The following is a 22,017-nucleotide window of genomic DNA, read 5'->3' as shown; positions in this document are numbered from 1 at the left end:
AAGCGCAGAAACAGTAAGGTGAAAATGAAGGTGAGTTTTTTCCAGTGCTTTTCAAGGGCAGTCCAACCAGCATCTCTCAGCAAAACCAGTGGGAAATTATTTCACCGGTGCCAGTGTTCCTCCCTCCCATCAAGCTGGGATGTGCTCCCAGCACACCAAACACAAGCAGCACTCAGACAGTCCATCCTGGTAGCACCAGTACAGCCCCTGCTCGTCTGAGACCAGCCCTAATTTTGTTTCATCTCTGTGAAGTGAGCAGACCCCATCCCATCTATCTGCTGGGCAAGCACAGCAGGGGAAAAGTAGCGATGTCCTCAAAATAGGCCTTCAGGTCAAATTGTGGCAGCTGAGTCACATCAGGCATGTTGGGATATGCACGGGAAGGCAGCTAAGAAAGCAAAGTGCCCTTTGGTGGGGTGCCAGCCAGCACATGGAGGGTCAAGGATGCAGCTCCACTGGGACCACGCAGGAGTGTGCATTCCCCGTGGGGAGGCACTGGCAGGGAGTCTGTCCCCATGTACTCAGCAGGCAGATAAGTTTAAGTGGGGAGAGCACATGAGCTGCTGTAAGTAGATGCACAGCCGGAGGAATTGCTCCACCTTCACACTCTCAAGGAGCTGGTCCGACTGTTCACCAGCATAAGCTCGAAAAGCCTCAGGGTTTCCTGAACTTACACCTGTTCTCGGGCCTGGGACAGTCAGAGCATCACTGCGGCTGTGTGACTGCCAGCTCATGCTGCAGCAGGAGCAGAGAGGTTGTGAAGAGACAGCTGTGCTAAATTTACCCCACCCTGGGACTCTGACGTGCAGTGGGCAGAGCAGGTTTGGGCAGCCATAGCAGACTTGGGAGCTGTTGTGAGTTTTTCTGAGATTCTGGCAAAGCTCCAAAGTGGCTGACTCACTCCTCCTCTCAGGTCAGTTCTTCACAGCTGTAACTCCGGTGAGACCAGTGGGTTATTTCTGATGTACATTGCTGTACCGTCACAGTCCAGTCCATTACCCTTGCTGGTGAAGGATGGCTCCTGTCTCCAGTGGGCTTTATTTGGCTTCCACTCCAAAGCCGTTCCGTAAGAGGGGAACCAATGTGAACAGGTTACAGCATTTCTTTTTGTTGGAGATTCCCCATCTTGAGTTATCTGGTGACTGTGAACTTGTTATAATCAATGAACTTCTTATAATCAATGCCCTTGTCCTCTCTATCAGCTGTACACAGCATATAGATTTGTCAGTTGTTGTTAGAGGTGACTTGGCATTTGTGAGTTGTGTCAATGGATGCAAAAGCAGATTTATTCTAATTATATTGAACCACTGATCAACTTAGTAGTCTAGTCTAGTATTTTAATCCCTAAATGTTCCTTAGCAGTAAATCATGCGGGATAGAAATAAAGTGCATGGGGGAGAAAAAAAGAAGTTAACTGTATTCATTAGCTTGAACATTTGGAAGGTAACTACCTGGACAAAATACATTCAAAGAACCCTGGCACATTTCTTCACTCTCTTCTCTTGTATTCTGTTAATACCCTACTAAAACTGTTGACTTAAACACCTGCATTCCGTTGTTTTCTGTGTGTAATGACAGGTCTGCTTTAAGGAGGCTGGGCAGTGGCTGGCAAGGGCTTGAGTGCATGGCGATTTCCAATTGCTAGCTTCGACCCTACCCTGCGTAGTTGCCTGTTTGCGACAGATCTATTTGCTTGTGGAGCAGCTGTGAAATTGCAGCAGATTTTAGGTATCCATGAGAGTATCCGTGCATTTCGCTGCATAGAATAATGTGTACCTTGTGCTCTGGGCAACACACTATAATTAGTTTGTAGAAGTTGTTTGTCTCTGAAGATCTATAAATACATATACATAAAACTATAGGGGACTAAGCAGTCACATGCTTAAAGCAAATACATTGTAATGCAGAAGAGCTTTATACACTGATCACATTCCCCCCCCAATGTTGTTCCACTGCTGATCTTTCTTTCATTTCACGTAAGGCTGACCAAAAATATTTACTTTCTTCTTTCACATAAATAGACTAAAATGGATGGAGAATTTCTCACTGAAATCAAGGGCATTCACCATTCAGTGACAAACAGCCTCCACCTGGGCTGTATTTGTTACCCTGCTCTCTCCGAGAGAAGGTGAAGAAAGAATATAAAAAATAAACACCTCAGGCAGAGGTATCAGTTCCTCTTGTCAAACATTTTCCCCTGTGATTCACTGGCATCATCTGAGTACCTCCGGTCAAAAGCTTCATTTTACAAACCAACCTTGTTCCCCAACCAAGCCCTTCAACTTTTTCAAGTGACTTTTTTTCCATGGCTCATTCTTCCCATTCCTTCAGTTTAAGAAAAAAGACAAAAAGCTGCGTTTCTTTCTGGAGCGCTCCTTGCTCGAGTGGGTTCCCACCAATACCTGCTGTGGTGTTAACCGTTGGGGTACCGGCCTCTGCGGGAAAGCACAGAAGGAGGGTGGATTTGATGTTAGAGTAGCAGTAAGCACTGAAGTGCCTGGGTACCTCCCTGCCTTGCTGAGCCCAGGGAACCCTCAGGAGAGGGGCAGGGGAGGGGAACATCACGCAGAGCCCCGCGAAGCCCATGCACGTCCCTGCCTGCCGGGTCCCCGCCCGGTCCCTGCCCGGTCCTGCCCTGCCTGGTCTCTGCCCAGACCCTGGCCGGTCCCTGCGTGGTCCTGCCCGTCCTTGCCCGGCCCTGCCCAGCCCTGCCCGCTCCCTGCCCGCTCCCTGCCCGCTCCCTGCCCGGCCCACGCGGAGCTGTCCCTTCAGCACCACGGCCGGGCACCTGGAGCCCGGCGGGAGGGGCGGCTGGCACGGAGCGGCACGGCTCGGCTCAGCCTAGCACGGCTCGGCTCAGCAAAGCTCAGCCTAGCACGGCCCGGCCCGGGCCCGGCCCGGACCCAGCCGGCTCTCCCGGCGGAGGAGAGGGGGGCAGGACAAGAGGGGGGCGTATGGGTGTGCAAAGTGCGTGTGTGCGCGCAGGGTGCGCGTGTGGGCGTGCAAAGGTTGAGCCGTACCTGCGTGTGCAAGGAGGGTGTGAGCGGGAGGGTCGGGGGTGCAAAGCGGGTGCGAACACGTAGAGGGGTGGGAGTGGGTGCGGGGGGTGCAGGGGGTGGGTGTGCGGAGGGAGGGTGGTACATGCATGCGCGGGGTGCCCGTGTATGTGCAGAGGTGAGGTGTGCAAGGGAGGGAGGGGTGTGCAGAGCACCTGTAGAAAGGTGCGTGCAGCCAAGTGTTTGCAAGGCGAGCCTGCACAGAGTGTGTGGGTGCGTGTAGCGGGGTCTATAAGCCTGCGTGTGTGCTGGGGAGGTGTAGGGACGGGGGGGGTCTGTCGGGGGTCCGCACGCAGGGCTGCGGGCACCTACGCAGGAGCGTGCGTGTGTTCGGGGGTTGTAGGACAGGTCTGTGAAGAGGGCTGTGCGTGTGTGCGGGGCTGTGTGCGTGTGCGCGCCGCGGGGCGCAGGGGCCGTGCGGGTGGCAGCCGCGCAGGGCGGGCGCCGGGCTGGCCGTGCCCGGGGTGCGTGGGTGCGGGCGTGTGCGTGGGCCAGCGGGTCCTGCGCTACCGCCACACGGCAGAGCCGCCGGCGGAGCCGCCGGCGGGAGGAGCCCGGCCCGGCGCTGCCCGCCCTCCGCCCGGTGAGTGCCGCCGCACCGCGCCGCGGGACCGGGGGAGAAGCCGGCAACCGGGGAACGGGGGGGGGCGGGAACCGGGGGTCTGGGGGCAGCCCGGGACCGGGGTCCGGCAGCGCGGCCGCGGGGCACGCAACTTTCCCGGGAGGGAGGGGAGTCGCGGCGGGCGGCGGCCGGGGCTGTTCTCCCGGGGTGCGGGGGGGACCGTGGCCCTTTTCCCCTTTCCCCGCCCGGAGGCGCCGTTTCCCCGCGGCCGGGCACGGAGCTCCCCGCCGGCTCCGCCGCCCCTGCCCGCGCCGGTGCCCGCGGAGCCGCGCCGCGCTGCCCAGCCCGCCCTGCCCAGCGCTCACGGCCGCCTCTCAACTAAGTTGCCGAGAAGCCATTTCTGACCCGGCACCTTCCCCGAGAAGGGAAAACATTGCCGGGAGCCCGCGCTCACCCCTTCTCTCTGCACCCTCTTTTGCAGGCGTGGCTGGTCCCAGCTAAACATGCCAGGAGCGCTCAGGGCAGCGCGGCAGACTCTGCCCCGTTAGCCCGGGGTGCCCGGGGGGGCTCAGCCATGAATTCCTCCCCCCCCGGTCCCGGGGCCCCCCCCGGGCCTCTGCAGCTCTGGCAGGAGGAGAACCAGACCCAAGGTGGGCTCTGGAATGGGAGCCGGGAGCTGGGCTGGGAAGAGCTGGAGAAGATGCTCTTCCTCTTCGTGAAGGAGCCCGTCACCATCAGCCTCACGGCGATGTACCTGGTGTCCTTTGTGGTGGGCTTTGTGGGCAACATCATGTCCATCCGGGTGCTCACCAGGAAGCGCCGGAGTCGGGTGTCCAGCCTGAGTGCTACCCGCAGCCTCCTCATCAACCTGGCGGTGTGTGACCTCATGGTGGTGTGTGTCTGCATGCCCATCACCGTCGGCAACCTCATCTACAAAGCCTGGGTGTACGGGGACTTCCTCTGCCGGGCGGTGCCCTTCATCCAGGCTGTTTCTGTCTCTGCCAGCGTCCTCAGCCTGACCGTCATCAGCGTAAACCGGTACTACAGCGTGCACAATCCACTCAACGCCCGGTCTTTCTTCACCCAGAAGAGGATCCTCAGCACCATCCTGGTGGTGTGGTTGTTGTCCTCAGGGATATGCATGCCCCTCATCTTCATGAACAAACGGGATGAGATTGGGGTGGTGGAGGGCTTGCCTCTGGTGTTTTCCATCTGCAGGGAGATTTGGCCTCAGGAGAGGCTCAAGCAAGCCTACAACTTTCTGCTCTTCTGTGCCCTCTACTGCCTGCCGGTCCTGTTCAACATGGTCATCTGCTTCCTCACGGTGCGCCGGCTGTGGAGCCGCAGCAGCCAGCTGAAGGAGACCTCTGCCCTGAACCGATCTCTGCCAGCCTCCAGGCTGAAGATCCGGAAGAAGGTAGCACAGATGGTGGTGGCCCTGGTCCTGCTGTTCGCAATCTCCTGGCTGCCCGTCTACCTGCTGGACATCTGGATTGATTTCAACATCCCCAAATCTTTGCAGGATGTGACTCCTTCTCCTTGGATCCTGCAGCTCAGACCTTTTGCCCAGTGGCTCGGCCTCACCAATTCCAGCCTCAACCCTATATGCTATTGCTTTGTTGGGAACCTCTACAGGTCAGCCAAGGAAATGAAGAGCAAATATCACCAAAGAATGGTCTCTCTCTTTAACTTCTCTCTGTCCGAAGGGACAACCCGTTCCTCAGTCCCAGAGCTGCTCTCTTACCGGAGTTCAATGGAGCCTACAAGGAAAGGACCCTCCGCCACCCCCACCATGGGCAGGAGATGTCAGGGAGGTCATGGCCGTAAGAACAAGTGCGGATGCTTGAACTCCTGCCAGCATCCACCTCTGAACACTGTCTCCAGTGAGAACACTTCCTTGTAATTCTGCTCAGGAAGTGCACCTCATACCCTCATCTGCATTTAATGACTCTTGAAAGGTCTTTCTGAACCAGATATTTTAGTGATGGAAAAAAAACTTTCTTCTAATCACTCCCACCATCAGTTCAAAAATACTGAGACAGGGAAAGAAGCAAATAACGAGAGAAAAAGATGACGCATTTTAGCTCAGATCAAGTTTTAAGACAAATGATTTTTGCTGGGGACACCTAGATGTGTAGCCTGTTGCCCAGTCAACAGTCATGTAATTAGATAGATCAACTTCCCAACGAGCGAGCTCTCCCTGCAGCTCCATCTCTGGATGCAGAGATGCTGTTTGGATGCAGCAACGATTTGACTGCTTGCTGCTGCTCACCCTGTGCTGATAAAGAGCAGCAATAAGAGGCACTCTCTGCTCCAAGTCCATCAGTTGTAGTTGCAAGCAGTGAAGAAATGCTAGAAACGGCATCATAAAAACTAACAGTAGTGGAGAATTTCACACACTTTACCACTTGAGATTTCATTGTCCGATCGTATTGTTTCACTCCTCCATGAAAATAAATTCCCCTGATGTGAAGAGACAGTGCCAGAAGTACTAAAGTACATCACCACTCCAATCTGGGAATTCAGAAGGGATAATGTGGCCTCGGAGGTAATTTAGGAAATGCAATAGGAAAATATTCTTTGGGCATCAGCTCTCTTTCTCACAGCTACGTTCCTGCAGGTGGAGTGGAAAGAACCAGGCATCTATTAACATGATTTGCACTTGAAAAACCAGCTCTTGTTCAGCTGTGTCTGTACCAAACAAAGTCAATGGCATGTGAAAATAAAAACAGAACGTGGTTTATAGCTAATAAAATCAGAATCAACTAATGCAATGCTATTTGTCTGGGAAGGAGAAAATCAAAGTGCTTGCTTTTCCTGAGGATCAGAAGTAGGTTAAAACCTATTTCTTCCAGCATCTCCTTTAAAGGAGGCTTTGATAAATAAATTCTATATTTTTATTACATTAGCATCAAAAGGCCCCACTAAAGATTGAGAATTCTATTGCGCTGAGCACTGGATCTGTATTCATAAGGAAAGGAAACATTTCTCCCAAAGATCTCAAAGTGAAAATACATCAGACCAGGTAACAGGTGAGAGAAAAAAAATACAACAAAGACCCAAAAGGCTGGAATGAAACGAGCGATCAGCCCCTTCCCTGTGCCTGCCCAGTGCTAAGTGTGAGGGGATGCACACCATCTCCTGACGCCAGAAGAGCCCGTGCCCCAGCTACTTGTGTACCTCTGCCCGGTGCAGCAGGGCTCTCCTCTTCGCAAGCCCCAGAAGGAACGCAGGAGCCTTCCTGGCAGAGGATTTTGCATTTAATGGAACTCAGACTTTTGATGACCGGGGGCTTTTTTTTCTTACTGAACAAGGCAATGATGTTCTGGGAAATCTAAGTTTCAAATAATATCCTCCTGCCTTCTAGGGAGCCTTTTGCTCACAAAAAAAATAGAGATGAAAAATAGCCATTCAACCCAACAGGATTCCCACCTTTGTAATGATCACACAATAACATTTTATGTTACTAATGATCTGCCTGGAAAACAAAAGATTCCTCCTTAACAGGCAGTGCCATCTGCAATTTGTATTCTCTTTTTGTGTGAATAAGAAAGAAATTACAACTACCCGGATTTACTTTGGGTGAGAAATGGCTTTTATGTGTGCTGGGAGATGAGAACATCTGCATTTTTGCAGGTGATATAGGAGTGTACTGCTTGATCTTTCAGTAGCTGTGGAGAAAAGCCTGTGAAGATTTTTTCCCTCTGTCAAGGCATATTGTTAGGGCTGGCAAAATGCACCAGGCTGACAAGCATTAAAAGCTTGCTCTGAATGCCCAGTGACTCTCGGTCCTGGATACAGATGTCCTCCACCCCCAGCCCACAGGTGACTCAATACTGAAACATCCCTACATTGCCCTGACCAATGTATTTAATCCTGCCCTGAATAAACTGCAAAGAAAGGACCATGAAGATGCCAGACCAGTCCTGTCCCATATGGTGGCCGCGCTCTGGAAATGGCCAGGATCAAATGATGCAATCAAAGGTGCAAGAAATCCACATTTTAAAGTATCCCAGAGGAGAATTTTCTTTTCCCTCAGCTCATGAGTTGTTGCCTGGGTCCTACCCTGAAAGTCTCCGTACCCTCCACAGAGGCAGAAATACCAGGGACTCTGTGTTCTCCTGAACGTGCCTGTGCCTTCCCATCCTGATGCAGATGCCCATGCCTTTCTCCAGTCCCACAGCACTCCTGACCTCCAAAATACACTGTGGCAAGGGCCACTTCCACTGGGCAAAGTCCTCTCCTCTTTACACTTTTAAATGTATTTTCCAGTTTCATTCAGTGTTCCTGTTTTCCTATAATAAAGTCGAATTGCTCACTTTAACTCCTCTTTGTCTCCCTCGGTCGCTCTCTCCCTATCCCCCACACTCCAACTGCTTCTCCACTGTTTCTATAGCAAAATCTCCCCCTGCCTCTCCCTGTTATCACTCTTTGCCTGCAAATTCCCTTCGCTCTAACGACTCATTCATGTCTTCACTCCTCTGATGAAAAATCCCTTCCTGCCCTGCTGATTTGAATGGCTCCTTTTGTGCTGCAGACACCTGTTTGCGATTGAGAACACTGATTTATTTTGCATGGCTTACCGACGGGTGCCAGGTAGTAATGAATTTCGGTCACTATCACCCAAGGGTAAATGAGAAGCAGTGACGTCAATGTGAAAGCCACACAGCATCCCGTGAGCCGCTTGGGCCCTGGCAGTGATTTTATTAACCTGAGCAGGTCTGTGTAATGCAGCAGTGCCTGGGTGACTCACGCTGGCTCCGAGTGAGGTGAAACCTCAGCATTTGGGAAAGTGTTTTTTTTCCCGTCCTACCTGACAAAACGTCTCTTTATATTTAGGGCTGAGAAGACACCTGAGGGTCCTCCAGGCCACACAAGCTCCTTGTTTCAGATGTCAGGCACTTTGCTAGGCATTCAAGGGACTCCTGGCCCTTCGAGGAATCAGGAGCAGACACAGGTCTGGCTGGTGAACACAGATGGGTTCCTCAAAGGACCTCAAGATGAATGTCTCATGCTCGGTGTGTGGTTGAGGAAATGTGTTTCTCTCTAAATGTGCCAAGGCAGACTGGAAATGTGAATTTTAGATGTCTCAAGGACAATGTTTTTCAGCAGCAAGGCTGCTAATGCATCTCAGTCCCACTCTTTCCCCCACGGGTCTTTCTTCTCTGCTTTGCCATTTGAATCAATACAGGCATTTTGCCACATTACCAAAATAGGATGTTTAAAACAGCTTTACTTGAATCCCTTTGCTGCGGTAAGGACGTACAGAGAGTTGCTGTTCGGTAACTCTCTCTGGGAATATCCCATGATCTGTTCTTGTCTCAAAGATGCTACAGGTTTATTTTCTGCCTGTGAACCAGTGGAGAGATGAAAAAAGAGATAATCTTTCATACAAAGTGACATAGAGGTACATACAATCACGACTGATATGTAGCCCTTGTATGGAGAATGATGAATCACTGTTTCTTACAATAAAACACTCAGGGGAAGCCAGTGAAGTGATTAGACAGCATGTGTAAGGGCAAGGCAGCACCTTTTCTCATACCACGAGCTGCAGCTGAGCTCACGGTGGTGGGGGCTGAAAGCAATAAAAAGGGTTCAAGAGGAGACTGGACTGTTCACAGCAGAAAGGGCCATCAAGGGCTATTAAAAACAGCAATGCAACTTTTGGCTTAGAGAGCATTGGGTATATAACCTATAATTTCCACTTTTGCTCCTTCCTAGGACACGTGCTACCGGCCACCATTGGGAGCAGGATGCTGAGCTGAGCATCATTTGGTCTATTCGGTACCCTTGTTTTTATGTTCCTATGCAAAAAAACCTCCAAATTAGTCTGAGTCCTGTTTTAAAGAGTGCAGGGAGAGCAGGGGATGATTTCAGACCTATCATAATTTGATCAGCAGTAAGACTTTGCAGGACACACTCATCTGGAGGTAGAACACGTTAATGCTGACGCAGCGCAGGCTGAGAAATGCTCACGCAGTCACTTGCAGAGTGAGAGCTGAGTCCCAGCGGATGGTGCACGGTGCCCATTCCAGTGCAACACAACAGAAATAACAGATCCGTCCCTCTTTTAATATTCATCAGCCCACTGGGTGGGTCAGCACCTTCATTGCAACAACCCTGAGCAGCCCAGGAAGAAGAATGTCCTCCAAAGGGAAAGTCCTGCCTGTTGGTATTTCACATATTAGACTTATTGATGCTGGGATTCAAACTAGGGTGGAAGCTGGCTGCTGAGTTATCTGCAACACCAGCCGCCCCCAGCATGGTTCCCGTGTCTCGTCCCACACTCCCCCCACCACGGCACATCCCATACACAAACACCTGAGCTCTCCTGACTTGAAATATCTAAATGAACAGGGACAGCACAGGAGTCACCTGGGTTTCCAGCGCATTGTAATGCCCTTGTTGTAAAGAACCAGAGAACTATCAGTGCGAATTTTCTGGGAAAAATCAGTGCAGCTCAGTTTACCTTTGTGATTATAATCAGCATGAAAATAAATCACCAGAGGCTGCTAGAAGAACAAACAAAAGAGCAGCTATGAGCAGGTACTACCAAAGAGATTGCTGGAGCCCTCCAGGAAAGAGTCAGCCTCCAGTAAAGTACTGCTCGCCTGGCACATATGGGGATCATATAAAACTTTCCCAAACTTTCTGGGAATGAATGACTACTGCTTAGGTCAGCCTCAGGGGCACAGGAATTGCAGTAGTTGCTTTCTCTGCCTACTAAACATCTTTAGGCAAAGTCCCAGGACTCAGAGCTGACACAATGCAGCTGTAAAGTCAATGCAGTCTCATGCAACTGCCTACCCCAAAGCTTCCCTCCCAGCCCATGATGGAGATTCCTGGCTGCCCTCATTTAGGGATTTTTTCATTCTTAGCTTGAATCAACCAGGGAAACCTGGTCTGGGGCAGAGGAGGACCCACACTAGGATAAGTGCCCGATCTGGAGAGGGAAGGATGCTGCTTTCCACCTTACAAGGGTACCCGCTCACTAAAGGTTGTGAGGCAGTCATATAATTTAATTATTTCATTAATATTTTATTCAAATAATAATTTAAAAATATCTCAGCAATAAAGATGGATTCAGCATTTGCAGAAAACATTTTTTCAAGTGAGGAATCTACACCAGAGTCTTCCTGTTTGGTGTCTCCTGCTGATTGCAAGAAAGCCCCTGAAGAAATCAGTGCCTGGAGCACACCAGTAAAGAGCTGGCTCAGGACTGCCAGAGCAGGGGGCACTGATCACCTTGTGATTATCCTCATGGCATGGGGAAGGGGAAGTCTCATGGAGCTGCAATGTGATCTTTGATTTTAAATGTTTTCTATGCCCAAACTTTTCCCTCTTACCTCACTGCACCCTGACTAAGACAGCTGGTTTATGTTGCAAACTGGGGGGGGAGTAATCTGAGGAGACTTTTTTTTAAAAAAAATACATATGAAATATTTCTGCACCTGAAAGATCCAGGAATTAACAGCTTGTCCCCATATGCCTTACCCCTGTCTCTGTGAGTTTTTATGATAACAGACAGATACTGTGGAGCACAAAATGCCATGTGCGCTATAGGATAAAATCACCAAACTTTAATCATTCCTTAATCAGGCATGCGTTTCCCAGCCGCAGCACTCTGCCAGGCTCTCTGGGTCCAATTTGCAGAGAAGCGGGCAGTCAGCACTGCTGACAGCCAAGATCTTGCTGTCCCCTCTGCCTGTCAGCTTGGCCTTCCCCTGTCCCTGCAGGAGGTGGCTTTTTGGTGCCTGGGCAAGCTGAGTCTCCCAGCTCTGCACCTCCAAACACTGAAGACCATGTCCTCAGCAGAGCCACCAGGGAGGATTCCCTCCATGGCACGCTCCATGAAACAGGCTTGGCCACAGCCCGGGGATCTGTTGCACTTGGCCGGTGCAGGCTGGAGAGATTGAACTAATTCTCATTTCTAATCACCACACTGAGGCTGAGCCTGCAGAGAGTGGCCGCGAGGACCCTCTGACCCCAAGCCAGCGATGCTCCAGCATCTCTGGGTGGCTGCATGGGCATGCTGCTACCCCAGGTGCTGCATAGTCTTTGCCTTTCTTCATTTTCCAGTTGAGGTGTTTAGAGTCAAGCCCTGCTTTCCTCTCCTCAGCCATTCACCATGAGAATGGAGCTGCTGAATTAAAGAGCTGTATGAATAATTCTTTAGGCAGATGTATCGCATTACCTGGTGCTCACAAGTCATGAGCTGTTATTCCTCAGTGAGAGGAAGGAAAATGTGGCAAAACATTCAGGAAACAAGCTAAAGAATATAAAGGGGAATGAAAGAAAATCCAGACAGTGAAATAAAACCATCTTAAGGTAATTACCTGGGAAGAAATAGCGCTGCCAAGGATATTAAAGCTCTTATGCACCTGATAATCTCTTCTCATAAAGGTCTGACTGGCTAAACTAATAACGCTATTAAATCTGCAGTAATCATTGCCAGAGGCAGCCCAAGGATCTCACAAAGCCACATGCCTGGAGGAAGACCATTTCCACCATGAAGGTGCACAACTAGCAGCAGGTAAGTGGTACCTGCACCTGAGATGTCAGCGTAATTGCTGAATGGCTGTGATTCAGTAACCTCCCTAATTGCCTCCCTCAGCTGAGAACTGAACCTGGATTTCCTAAGGCTCCATCCAGCACTTCTGCTTTTTCAGACTGTTCTTCTGGGCTCTGGGTAGCACAGGAGAAAACAAGAAGTTCCTACACAGCCTCGTAGTACAGATCAGTATTTGGAGTGGGCTGACTCATCAACTCTCCACAAAGGCTGGGATGTTCTCCTTCAAAAGCTAACGACATAACACAGACTCTGGCAGAAATGCATCAAGAAAAGGATATGCAATAGCAAAAGTATAAAAAATCCTCCTCCTAAATCCTTGTGGCAGGGGCAAAGCTGCAGTCTGCTCCTCTGTGAGCGGGAGGCCAAACAGGCTGGGGTGGGACGAGCAGCCCCATGAGGTCCACGTGGTGACCCTGGCACATTGGGGAGGAGGTGCAGAGGTGCATCCATGCAGAAACATGAAAGGATGATCAGGAGTTTGTGCAAAAACATTCTGGATGCCATTGCTCCAGCACGGTTCCCGAGCACCCTGCGAGGTGGTGGGGATGCTGCCTCCTCTGTGGCAGGAGAGCATGCACAGGTTATCTGCTGCCTGAAAAGGTGCAGATCTGCTTCTCTTTCATTCCCTCTCCACCACTGTTGACTTCGGCAGAGTTTCTTCTGATTTATACCAGCAGGAGATTAGAGTGAAGCCCACAGTGAATGAAATACTGTCAAGGTGAGGCTGCTGTCACATCAGCTGCTGTAATTCCATCGACTTAATGGATCTACTCCTAATTTACAAGTCAGAGCTTGTTCTGGCACCAGAGGCTGAGTACGAAGGTGTCATTTTTATATAGCCAAATTTATATCTGAAATAAATACCACATTAGATCTTTCCAAGAGGTCTGAGCTGCAATGATGTATTCATTTTTCTCTCTGCAGAAAGGTGAAATTCTCACTAATGTTTTCAGGTTACCTTCAAGTCTCAAGGTTGGATATTTTTCAGCCATCTGCTTGTTCCACGTGGCCCCTCAGAGGCCAAAATGGGCAACTGTATCCCCCAGGGAGTCCTCCAGCAATTTGCTGCGAGGGGTGTTAAGTCCCTTCCGGAGGCTGCCATTTGCCAGGAACAACGCAGCAGCCTGACGATGTGCAGCCTCTTGCAGTGAAAATTAAGATAATGAAGAATAAAGAGGTTTACATTTATATGGGCTTTTCTTGTATACTTCAGAAATAAGGAATATTTACACATAATTCCCAGCCAATAATGTTGGAGTCATATCAAGTTCAAAACACCCTGATCCCTCCAAAAATCAGTAAGTATCTGTGTGACCTCAGGCTGTGAACGGAAATTCATGGCTTAACCAATATCACGTCACACAGGACTGACTGCGGGAGAGTGAAATGGATCTACACAGACACACGTCCCAGAAAAAAAACACATCCACGGCAGCCACATGTCCACATCTGCAAGCACGGTGCGGGAAGACTGTGTAGGGTGGGAAAGTCTTTGCTTGCAAGTAAAATAACAAAATACTCTTCTTGATCTCATCTCCCAGATTCCCTTCCTGAAGTCCTGGCAGGACAGCCCAGAAGTCAGAAAGCTGCCAAAATTGTCATGGAAACAGCAAAGCTTTTCTGCGAGGCACGGCGCCAGAACTGGAAGCTAGAACTCCTAGCAACAGCAAACAACTCTTTTCTGAGTCTTTCACTCCATCAAGCAAAAAGTGAAACTTGGGAAAATGGGGGGCAGTGATGGGTGCAGGGGTCTGGGTGCTGGTAACAGAGCAGCTCCCCTTCCTCCATGCCCACTGCCAGGGGAAGCCAAGAGAGACACTACCAGGACATGGGGAAAACTCCTGGCTCCAGGTTTGGGTGGCTGCAAGGGTACAAAGCAACCTGACAGCATGACCTTAAATTTCTTATCTGCAGACTTGAAGCTGTTAAACAAAGCACTAAACCCAGAGAGGCAACCAGAGGCATTCTTTGCTGCCTGCTCTTGTAGCATGGGAGTATGGCCAATAACCCATAAACTCTTCTCACGCTGGCAATTGGAAGTGACTGAAGGAAATCCTCAGGGCATGGCACTTTCTGATGAAGGTCCATATCCTGCCCTGTGGGAGCAGAGATGTACTCTGCTGGTGAGAAGGACTCAAAAGGAGTGAGAAAGAGAAAAGTAGTGTTTCATTTTTGCTGATAAGCCTGAGCGTGTTCGGTCAAGCAGCCTTTGCCCATGGGAAATGTGTTGATAGATTATTGTTGGGTTGTTTTTTTTTTTTCCCAAGTCCTTTCTTAACTGTGAGAAAAGTTAAGCATTTTTTTTTTTTTTTTTATTATTGCTTGGCATGCTGTGCTGGAATAACAGAAATCTGCAAATAAAGGGGTGAGATGATGGAGTGTGACCCTGAAAAAAGAGCTGGACACATACAGAGTTGAAAACAGCTTAGATATTGTAAAGCAGCAAGAAAGACCATAAATGAAGTATCCTTTGGTGAATGCACATCTGTACCTCCTCTGCTAGGAGGAGTTGCTCCAAGAACCAGATAGCCAACATGGGGACTACATGAATTTATCTTATCCTATGTGCCTCTCCCCTTAGTACGTGATGGTCTGCCATCCACCCATGGGAAGAGGAGGACAACTGGCTTTGGCAGTCACTGCTGTCCTTCCATGGCCCCCTCAAATGGAAAATGCAAAGCAACTCTCCCCATGCCTCCCTTATACTACTGCACGAGCTGGGACTTGACTTCCCTCAGTCCTGCCATCCCCGAGGAGATGACGGAAGCCTGGTCCCATAGGCTCCACAGCCCAAGACTTTGGTCCAGGAAAGGACAGGCTGGAGCCGTACAGAGTCCATTGCAAGGACTGTGTCCTCAAAGGAAATGCTATCTGCATACATTTGAAAGCATGGTTATTTAATTTATCCTTTGTTTGCTCCTATTTTTATTGCTAGCCGTTTAAATTATACAGAGGAGGTTTTCTCCTGTCTTGTCCCCAGAGAGTCAATGCATTAAACAAAACATTAAAATATACTCATAATCACGGAAACTCTCTCATATATATTTATAATCTCTGAATTACTGGCATTAATGCAGAAGTGGTTTCTATGCGCTTATCTCTTCTCACTGCTTCTATATCCAAAATATACAGCACACAAAAGATAAACACATTGAAACTACCCATCCATTAACACATCTGCCATCCAGAAACAAATGCAAGGAACAAATTTACAAGGGAAAGCCAGTGAAGGAGACAAACACAATTACACTGATGTGTCTCCACTGCTGTCTGATCATTAAGGACGACGATAAGAGAATTAAGTGTGATTCCAAAGACTCTGGCTACTCGGGGACTGCTTCCAACATGAGAAGCACTAAGCAGAGAAAAAGAGCAAGGCAGAAAACCCACAGTGACCCAGGGCAAACAGGCTGGCTTGTTACTTTTGTGTAGCATGGGAACCCCCCAGAAATACTGGGGAGACAACTGGTAAAGAAGGCAGGAGTTAGCCCATATTTTCAATGGTTGCACCCAAAATACTTCCCATTTTCAGAGAGAAACAAGATGCCAAGAGAAGCCCTCAGCCACGCTCTGCAGGAGAGGCAGTTAGGAAAGGATGAAGGTGCTCAGTGCTTCTCAGCACCAGCAGATAGAGCAGCCACTACTCGCTCCAGCCCCTCTGTTACTCTCAGGCTTCTGAAGATGTGCTCAGCCCCATCTCGGCCACAGTTTGGTGCTGCTTTCACAGACGAAGCTGTGCCCTGACAAGGCACCAGTGTCGGGATGCCTCCCTGAAAGCCGTGAGATGGTGGCAGACTGTCTCACAGCCTCTCCACAGTAACTGTGGAGCCTTTGGGGTCTCTCTCTAAACAATTGCCAAAGTGATGGAAAATGACCTCTGCTACGTGCGATTCTTGCTCCCTTCTCATATTCCCCTTGCCTTTCTGTTTTTCCTGGGCAGGGATTGCTGAAGCTTTATCCCAGGGTGGGAAGAGCCAGGCCTGATGTATCTAATAGAGGAGCCAGCCTCTTCCTTGTGCTCCAGGCACCAAACCACAGACACAAATCCTCCAACACACACTGCTCAGCTGGGGCATCTTTACAACCCCATGAACAGCCCCAACGTTGCACAGCTTTCCTTCTAAGATCTTTGAATTCTAAGGCAGGAGTTGCTCTCCAGCACACCAGCTCAATAATCTGACTTATTAAGAAGCCCTCAGCCTCCAGTTTCCATTTCGTACCGATGCTTTGCACCGCCAGCTGTCTGCTTGATTTGTGAGTACTCCCGAACCGCTCACAAATTCAATCGACCGCCCTTGCGGGAATCACTCCCACAGTTGCACAAAATTCAAGGGACATTACAAGGAATGGCCAGTCATGAAAAGTTGACCTTCAGCATCAATAAATAATGTTGCTAAAGCTGACTCCTTAGACGTTAGTGAGACTGACTGCTGCTCCCCATAAGATGCATTGATGCCAAGTGCACCTTGAGTGTGTATTAGCAATAAGTTACTGTAGGTACCTCTCGGTTTCTTCAATCAAAAAGCAATCACCCTCCTCCCTTCCCCATGGCAACCAGGGTTTAGTAATCACCTCATCACCTATTCCAAATTGAGGCTGAAATACATGTTCCCAAAGACTGAAAGCTCCAGTCTTTATTGAACTGCAAATATTTGTTACTCGCTCAGACAAAGCATCTTCCAGTCTGCACGTGGATAAATGTTCCCTTCTCTGTTTTGAAGTATGGTGGGATGGGAAGGGCAGAGAAGGTAAATATTTAAACAGCCTGCTAAAGGAAAGCCATGCTTTGAGACCCAGAAAACCAAATGCTCCACAGGTGAAACTTCCAACAAAAAGGAGAACAAAGGATCAGGAATGAAGTATTGCATTTTGGCCACAAGGAAGCTTTCCCTCATATCTTTTTTTCTGGCTTTTGCAGACAAGTTGACAGCCTGAATTTTCAAAGAATTTGTGCTACACAGAAAGCATTCTCATTTTGGGGCTGATGCAGCAGAAGGCATCTAAGCCAGAAATGGACGTCACCATTTGTTTCTTTGCTGTCAGTTCTGGTTACAAGAAATTAGCTACTATGACTTCCAGCCTGGCCAAAGGTAAAACTAACAGTGAATCTCTCAGTGCTTGCAAACATGCTGCCAAGGAGTCTGAAAATGGAGAGCTAAGACTCTCCTCAAGACGTGACCGAGGATGCTGAGCACCCGCTTGCAACATTTCTTCTCCAGAACCACTTGCTTCATAGGGTTTTTCTAACACGAGATTCTGGCCCAATACAAAATCTAAGCACTGACTTTTACTCAAAAAGCATGAAAAGCCAGGGAAATTATATAAATTCAAACATGAAAGATCACAATTTAGGCTTTTTTTCCTAAATATTTGTGCTGTAAAAACGATGCTAAATAAATGGCATGAGGAAAACAGGGAAAATTTAAAGGCATAAATGCCTTCTGGGGTAATATTCAAGACCTGGGGAAAAACTCTTTATAGAGGGGGAAGGAAAGAATTCTGCTGGATAGTAAGACATGTGCAGTCCTTGAAGGAAACATAAAAAGCCTCCGATAAGGAACCGCTCAAACAAATGCACTACATGGTGGCACCATCTACCGGGTGTCAACAGAAACAGCTGAGAAATGGAGGAGTTGAAATCTGAGTCATTTGTTGTATTCAACAGACACAACTGAATGATGTCTCGGGAAATGCAGAACTGGGTCAGGCTGTAACATGGGACTGTCGACATGCAGGGCGCACAAATGCATCTGCAAAATCCAGAAGAGCTATTGGCTCCATCTCACAGAGTCTTCCCTACCATCATGCAAACAGATGAGAGACCTTCCACAGGCTCTTTCTTTCTACAGTCTTCAAAGAAAATAGTGCTCTTTCTGGTGAGAACACATGAACCACATGCTAGCTTTTAACTAGGAAACACTATGTGCACATTTCTCCTCCTCCATCCAAGAAATATAAACCCAAGAGAACATCCAACAGAAATGTTAAGTAACTGCTTTTGAACTCTCTCTTTCAGTCCACACAGTGGAAAGGGCATGGAGCCAATTCAGAAGAAGGGTTTAAATTAAAGCATACAGTACACGCAATGCTTTCATAAAAGCCTCCCTGCTGGACTCGCCCTCAGTTGATGTGTTTGGTTTCTAACCTGCATAATCCTTGTGCTCTTTGGCGGCTCCAGGCCTCATCTTCGGCGGCTCCAGGCCTCATCTTTGGCATGCATGAAAGTGCCCAGCCCCTCCGCCATGTCATGGAGGTGGCCTCCCATGCCCTTGCTGCCCCACATCCCCAAGGTGAGCATGGATTCCCAACAAAAGTCCTCCTCCCAAGCCCTGATCTCCCAGGCACTCCAGCTCTGCAGGTCATGGACTTCATCTCTGCTCTCTTCAAAGGCAGCTTCCTACAACAAACAGGAGTAGACCCCACAGTATTCTTATAAAGAATGCACATTCTTAATCTTTTCCTTCCAGGTTTCATAGACTATATAAAGATTTCCCAAACACTCGCACCTTGCTCCTAGAGAATTACATACTGTGCTAGTCACTGAGTAAGATAAAGTTATAAGCAACTGTAACAAGAAGATGCCAGTTTGGTATTGTCCTCTGTTAAATTGCTTGAAACTAATCCAAGTCTTTCACAAGACTGCTTTCAGGTATATGCCTGGAACATTTGCTATCTGGATTTAATCTCCACCATCACATGACTCTGTGGCTCTTGAAGAAGTAATAAACTTCTCCATGACGTAGTTGGTCCAGAGATCCTTAAGATTATATGAAATCAATAGGCAGTAATGCATTTTCCTAGGTCTGCTGCTGCAATGCAATACCTCATTAGACATACTGAGAAGCTATTAGGACTTTTATCACCCAGGTCTCCATGATGGTTGGGCATGTCACTGTGCCCTAGAGACACTCCAGTGTCCTGGGAGTGAATACTGGGATATCTGAAATGATGTTCATCATATTTTGTCTTGTTCCAGCTCTGCAGGAAACAGCCCAGGATTCCTAGCCCATCCCTGAATTGCACCAAGCAGCCATTCTGTAAGCATCCCAGTTTAAAAAGTAATGTCAAATTAAAAATTAGCTTGAAAAGAATCCAGCATTAAAATTACTGAGTCTCTACTCTACAAAGAAAGGCCGTTAAATTTAATTCCCATGCTTCTGTAACATATATCAGATAGACAAATTGAGAGGGTTTTTTTTAGAATTCAGCTTTGAAATTTAGTTGATGCCTCAGCAGAATCACTGCCCTGCATCCCATGCCTGCTTGCATCAAGACTATAGCATCATGTCTCAAGGAAGGAAAAGGGGATTTCCACAGGGATTTTTGATGAAACAGTATACAAGTTGTTGATTGTCTTTATGACGACTCGATGAGATACTGGAATCTTCATTCCATATAAGTGGAACTTAACTTATTCATAGATATATACTCGACTACCAATTTTGCAAGGCATGAGGCAAGTCTATATTTCACCACATTTCCCAGCTGGAGATAAAAGCAACTTGGAAAAGATTTTCTGATGATTTCATGGTGATTTTGAACAGCAGCTTCCTGCCCATGCACCAGCTGCATGTTCGGTTGTCCCATGTCTCTCACAGGTCAGGGACATGGATTTTGTTACTTATATTTATGATACAATCGTTATCATTTATGGGGAGAAAGGCCTTATCACTGCTCTGAACTAGACTCCTCAATACCAGAGCTTATAATGCAAACAGCAAAACTGGACTTTGTATGACCTTTAAATTTGCAAAATAATTTAAAAAAAAAAAGCACGTAGTGATGGCTCTATTTTTGTTCCAGCCATTGATGATGACTATGTTTTGCAATTTTTTATTTCCATTTTTAAGACGATCAGAAGGATACTACTTGAGAAAATTCATGTATCTACCTGCTACAGTGATATTTTGGTACTTTGCTTTTAAGATAAATAGATAGGGGTAAGCCAAACTCCACAGAGCTGCATTTTGCAAACTAGAGGAATACAAACAAGGGGCTTGTGAAAACACTTGCCAAGGATGTTGTTTATCAGTTGCTGCAGAGCCACAACAGAACACGATTTAGTAACATATACTTTATAATACCAATCGATAAAGTAATTGAAATATTTCAGGTACTTCTTCCAGGTTTTTCTTTTCATTAGAAATGAATATTAGACATTAAACATATTCTTTCAAAACACTTGAGAGTTGCAGCTTTTTTTAAAATGATACAAAGTCCTGAGCCTTCTCCTGTCTTTTCTCAGCCCCTTTGTACATCCCAGGTTTGTTAGAACATAGTCCACTTAGAAGCCATTAGTCACCTATTGGCATATTTAGGAGGCTAATAGCTTTGAAAATCCGATCCTGTGAGCACAAAGTGTTTGGCTGTAGCAGATGCAGGCAGCACCAGATTACTTGACAGTGCAAATACAAAGTGGCAGAAGGACATGAATGCAATTGCCCATCCTTGCTGTTGAACCAGCCACAGCACTCGATGCTGTGATGATGCTAGCTAATGCCAGAGTTGGGCAGACCGGTCCCCCAGATGGCAAAGCACACACCCTGGGTGCCTGTCTCTCCAGAAGCATCCTCCAGATGCAGGTGGGATGCTTGTGGGAGGCTTCTTTAGGATAGGGCTGTCTCTCCTAAGTCAGGTCCTGGCTAGGAAAAGCACCAAGCCATTACCCAGGCACTGTGATGTTTGTTCCTCAGAAGTTTCCAACTGCAATTTTAAGGCTGCATCTCATAGCAGCAGAAATTCACCTCTGACAGTGGCTCTCCATGTCCCACTTTCCCAGTGAAACCTGGTGATGGTGAGATGCCAAATCCCTGTGCCAGAAACGGCTGTATGTGCTGCTCATGTCCTGTCTATAGGAGACGTGGCAAGTGAGAGAGCTGACACATTGACTAATGGACAAATAGGATGCTCTGGCAGGCTTTGCTTACCTGTGATTCTTCAGCTCCATCTCTATCTTCTGCCTTCTCACCCTTCTCCACCAACAGGGCATTTCTCCATCCTCTGCAAACTGTCATAGCAATGAGAGAGAGAGAAACCATCACGGGTCAGGCTTCCCAGATTACATTATTTGCCTTCCAGGCAGACAGGGAGTTTGCTCTGGTATTGGGTCCGTCTGGGTCAGTAGTGTCATCGTTCTCTCTTGCTATTTGACAAACCTCCTGCCTGCTACACGCAGACAGGTCTTGTCCATCACCAGCATCTCTTCAAGCATCTCCTGAGCAGCAGGGGAACAGCAATGCGACATACTCTTGGCCGGTTGAAAACAAGGCAGAGGGCTTCCTCTTCAGAGCTTCAGCCCCACCATCAGCTCCAGATCTACAAAACACTTGGACAGCAGGAGCAAGCTGCTGCCTGAAGGATGAGGGAACCAAGACAGACCCAGACTGGTGACTGGTGCAACTTGTTTTCTTGCCTGATGTTCTCCCAGGTCATACCTGTCCTTTCTGCCATTTCTCTTCACATCCAACTGCACTGCTCTTTGTGATACTCATCCCCCAGGTCAGCAGGTCTTTGCTCCTCCTTTCTTCACTCTTTCCACCACTGCCTTTTCAGAGATGCAACAGGAATGACAGCAGTGGAACAATTTAAGATTTTGAGGTCTACTGTCAGAAATGAGATACCAGTAAGCACCATTGGCTACCAATGAGTCTCACCTACAGAAGTCCCTAAATCTAGGCTCCTGCATCACCTTGTCTTTCTAAAATATTTATGCTCTCCTAAAAACATCATCCCTGGTGCTTTCGCCTCCACAAGGCTGCAGCTTTGCCCGCAGCAGGCTGCTGGCTGAGGTTTCCCAGCTGAGCACTAGGTGGCAAAACATCCCG

The 22,017-nt window shown here is 48.3% G+C and overlaps 1 protein-coding gene across 1 annotated transcript; it reads left to right on the top strand.

The window, feature by feature from the left end:
• Positions 1 to 4,192: 4,192 nt before the first annotated feature.
• On the top strand, positions 4,193 to 5,521 carry LOC309590734 (galanin receptor type 1-like; the record flags this gene model as incomplete). Its single annotated transcript, XM_082312141.1, has 1 exon — positions 4,193 to 5,521. The coding sequence occupies one exon, from the start codon at positions 4,193 to 4,195 to the stop codon at positions 5,519 to 5,521; it is 1,329 nt and encodes a 442-aa protein (XP_082168267.1).
• Positions 5,522 to 22,017: the final 16,496 nt, after the last annotated feature.

This window comes from Platalea leucorodia (genome assembly GCF_965183815.1).
Source record: "Platalea leucorodia genome assembly, chromosome: 5".
NCBI classification, from domain to species: domain Eukaryota; kingdom Metazoa; phylum Chordata; class Aves; order Pelecaniformes; family Threskiornithidae; genus Platalea; species Platalea leucorodia.
This window is presented reverse-complemented; position numbering and strand designations above follow the sequence as displayed.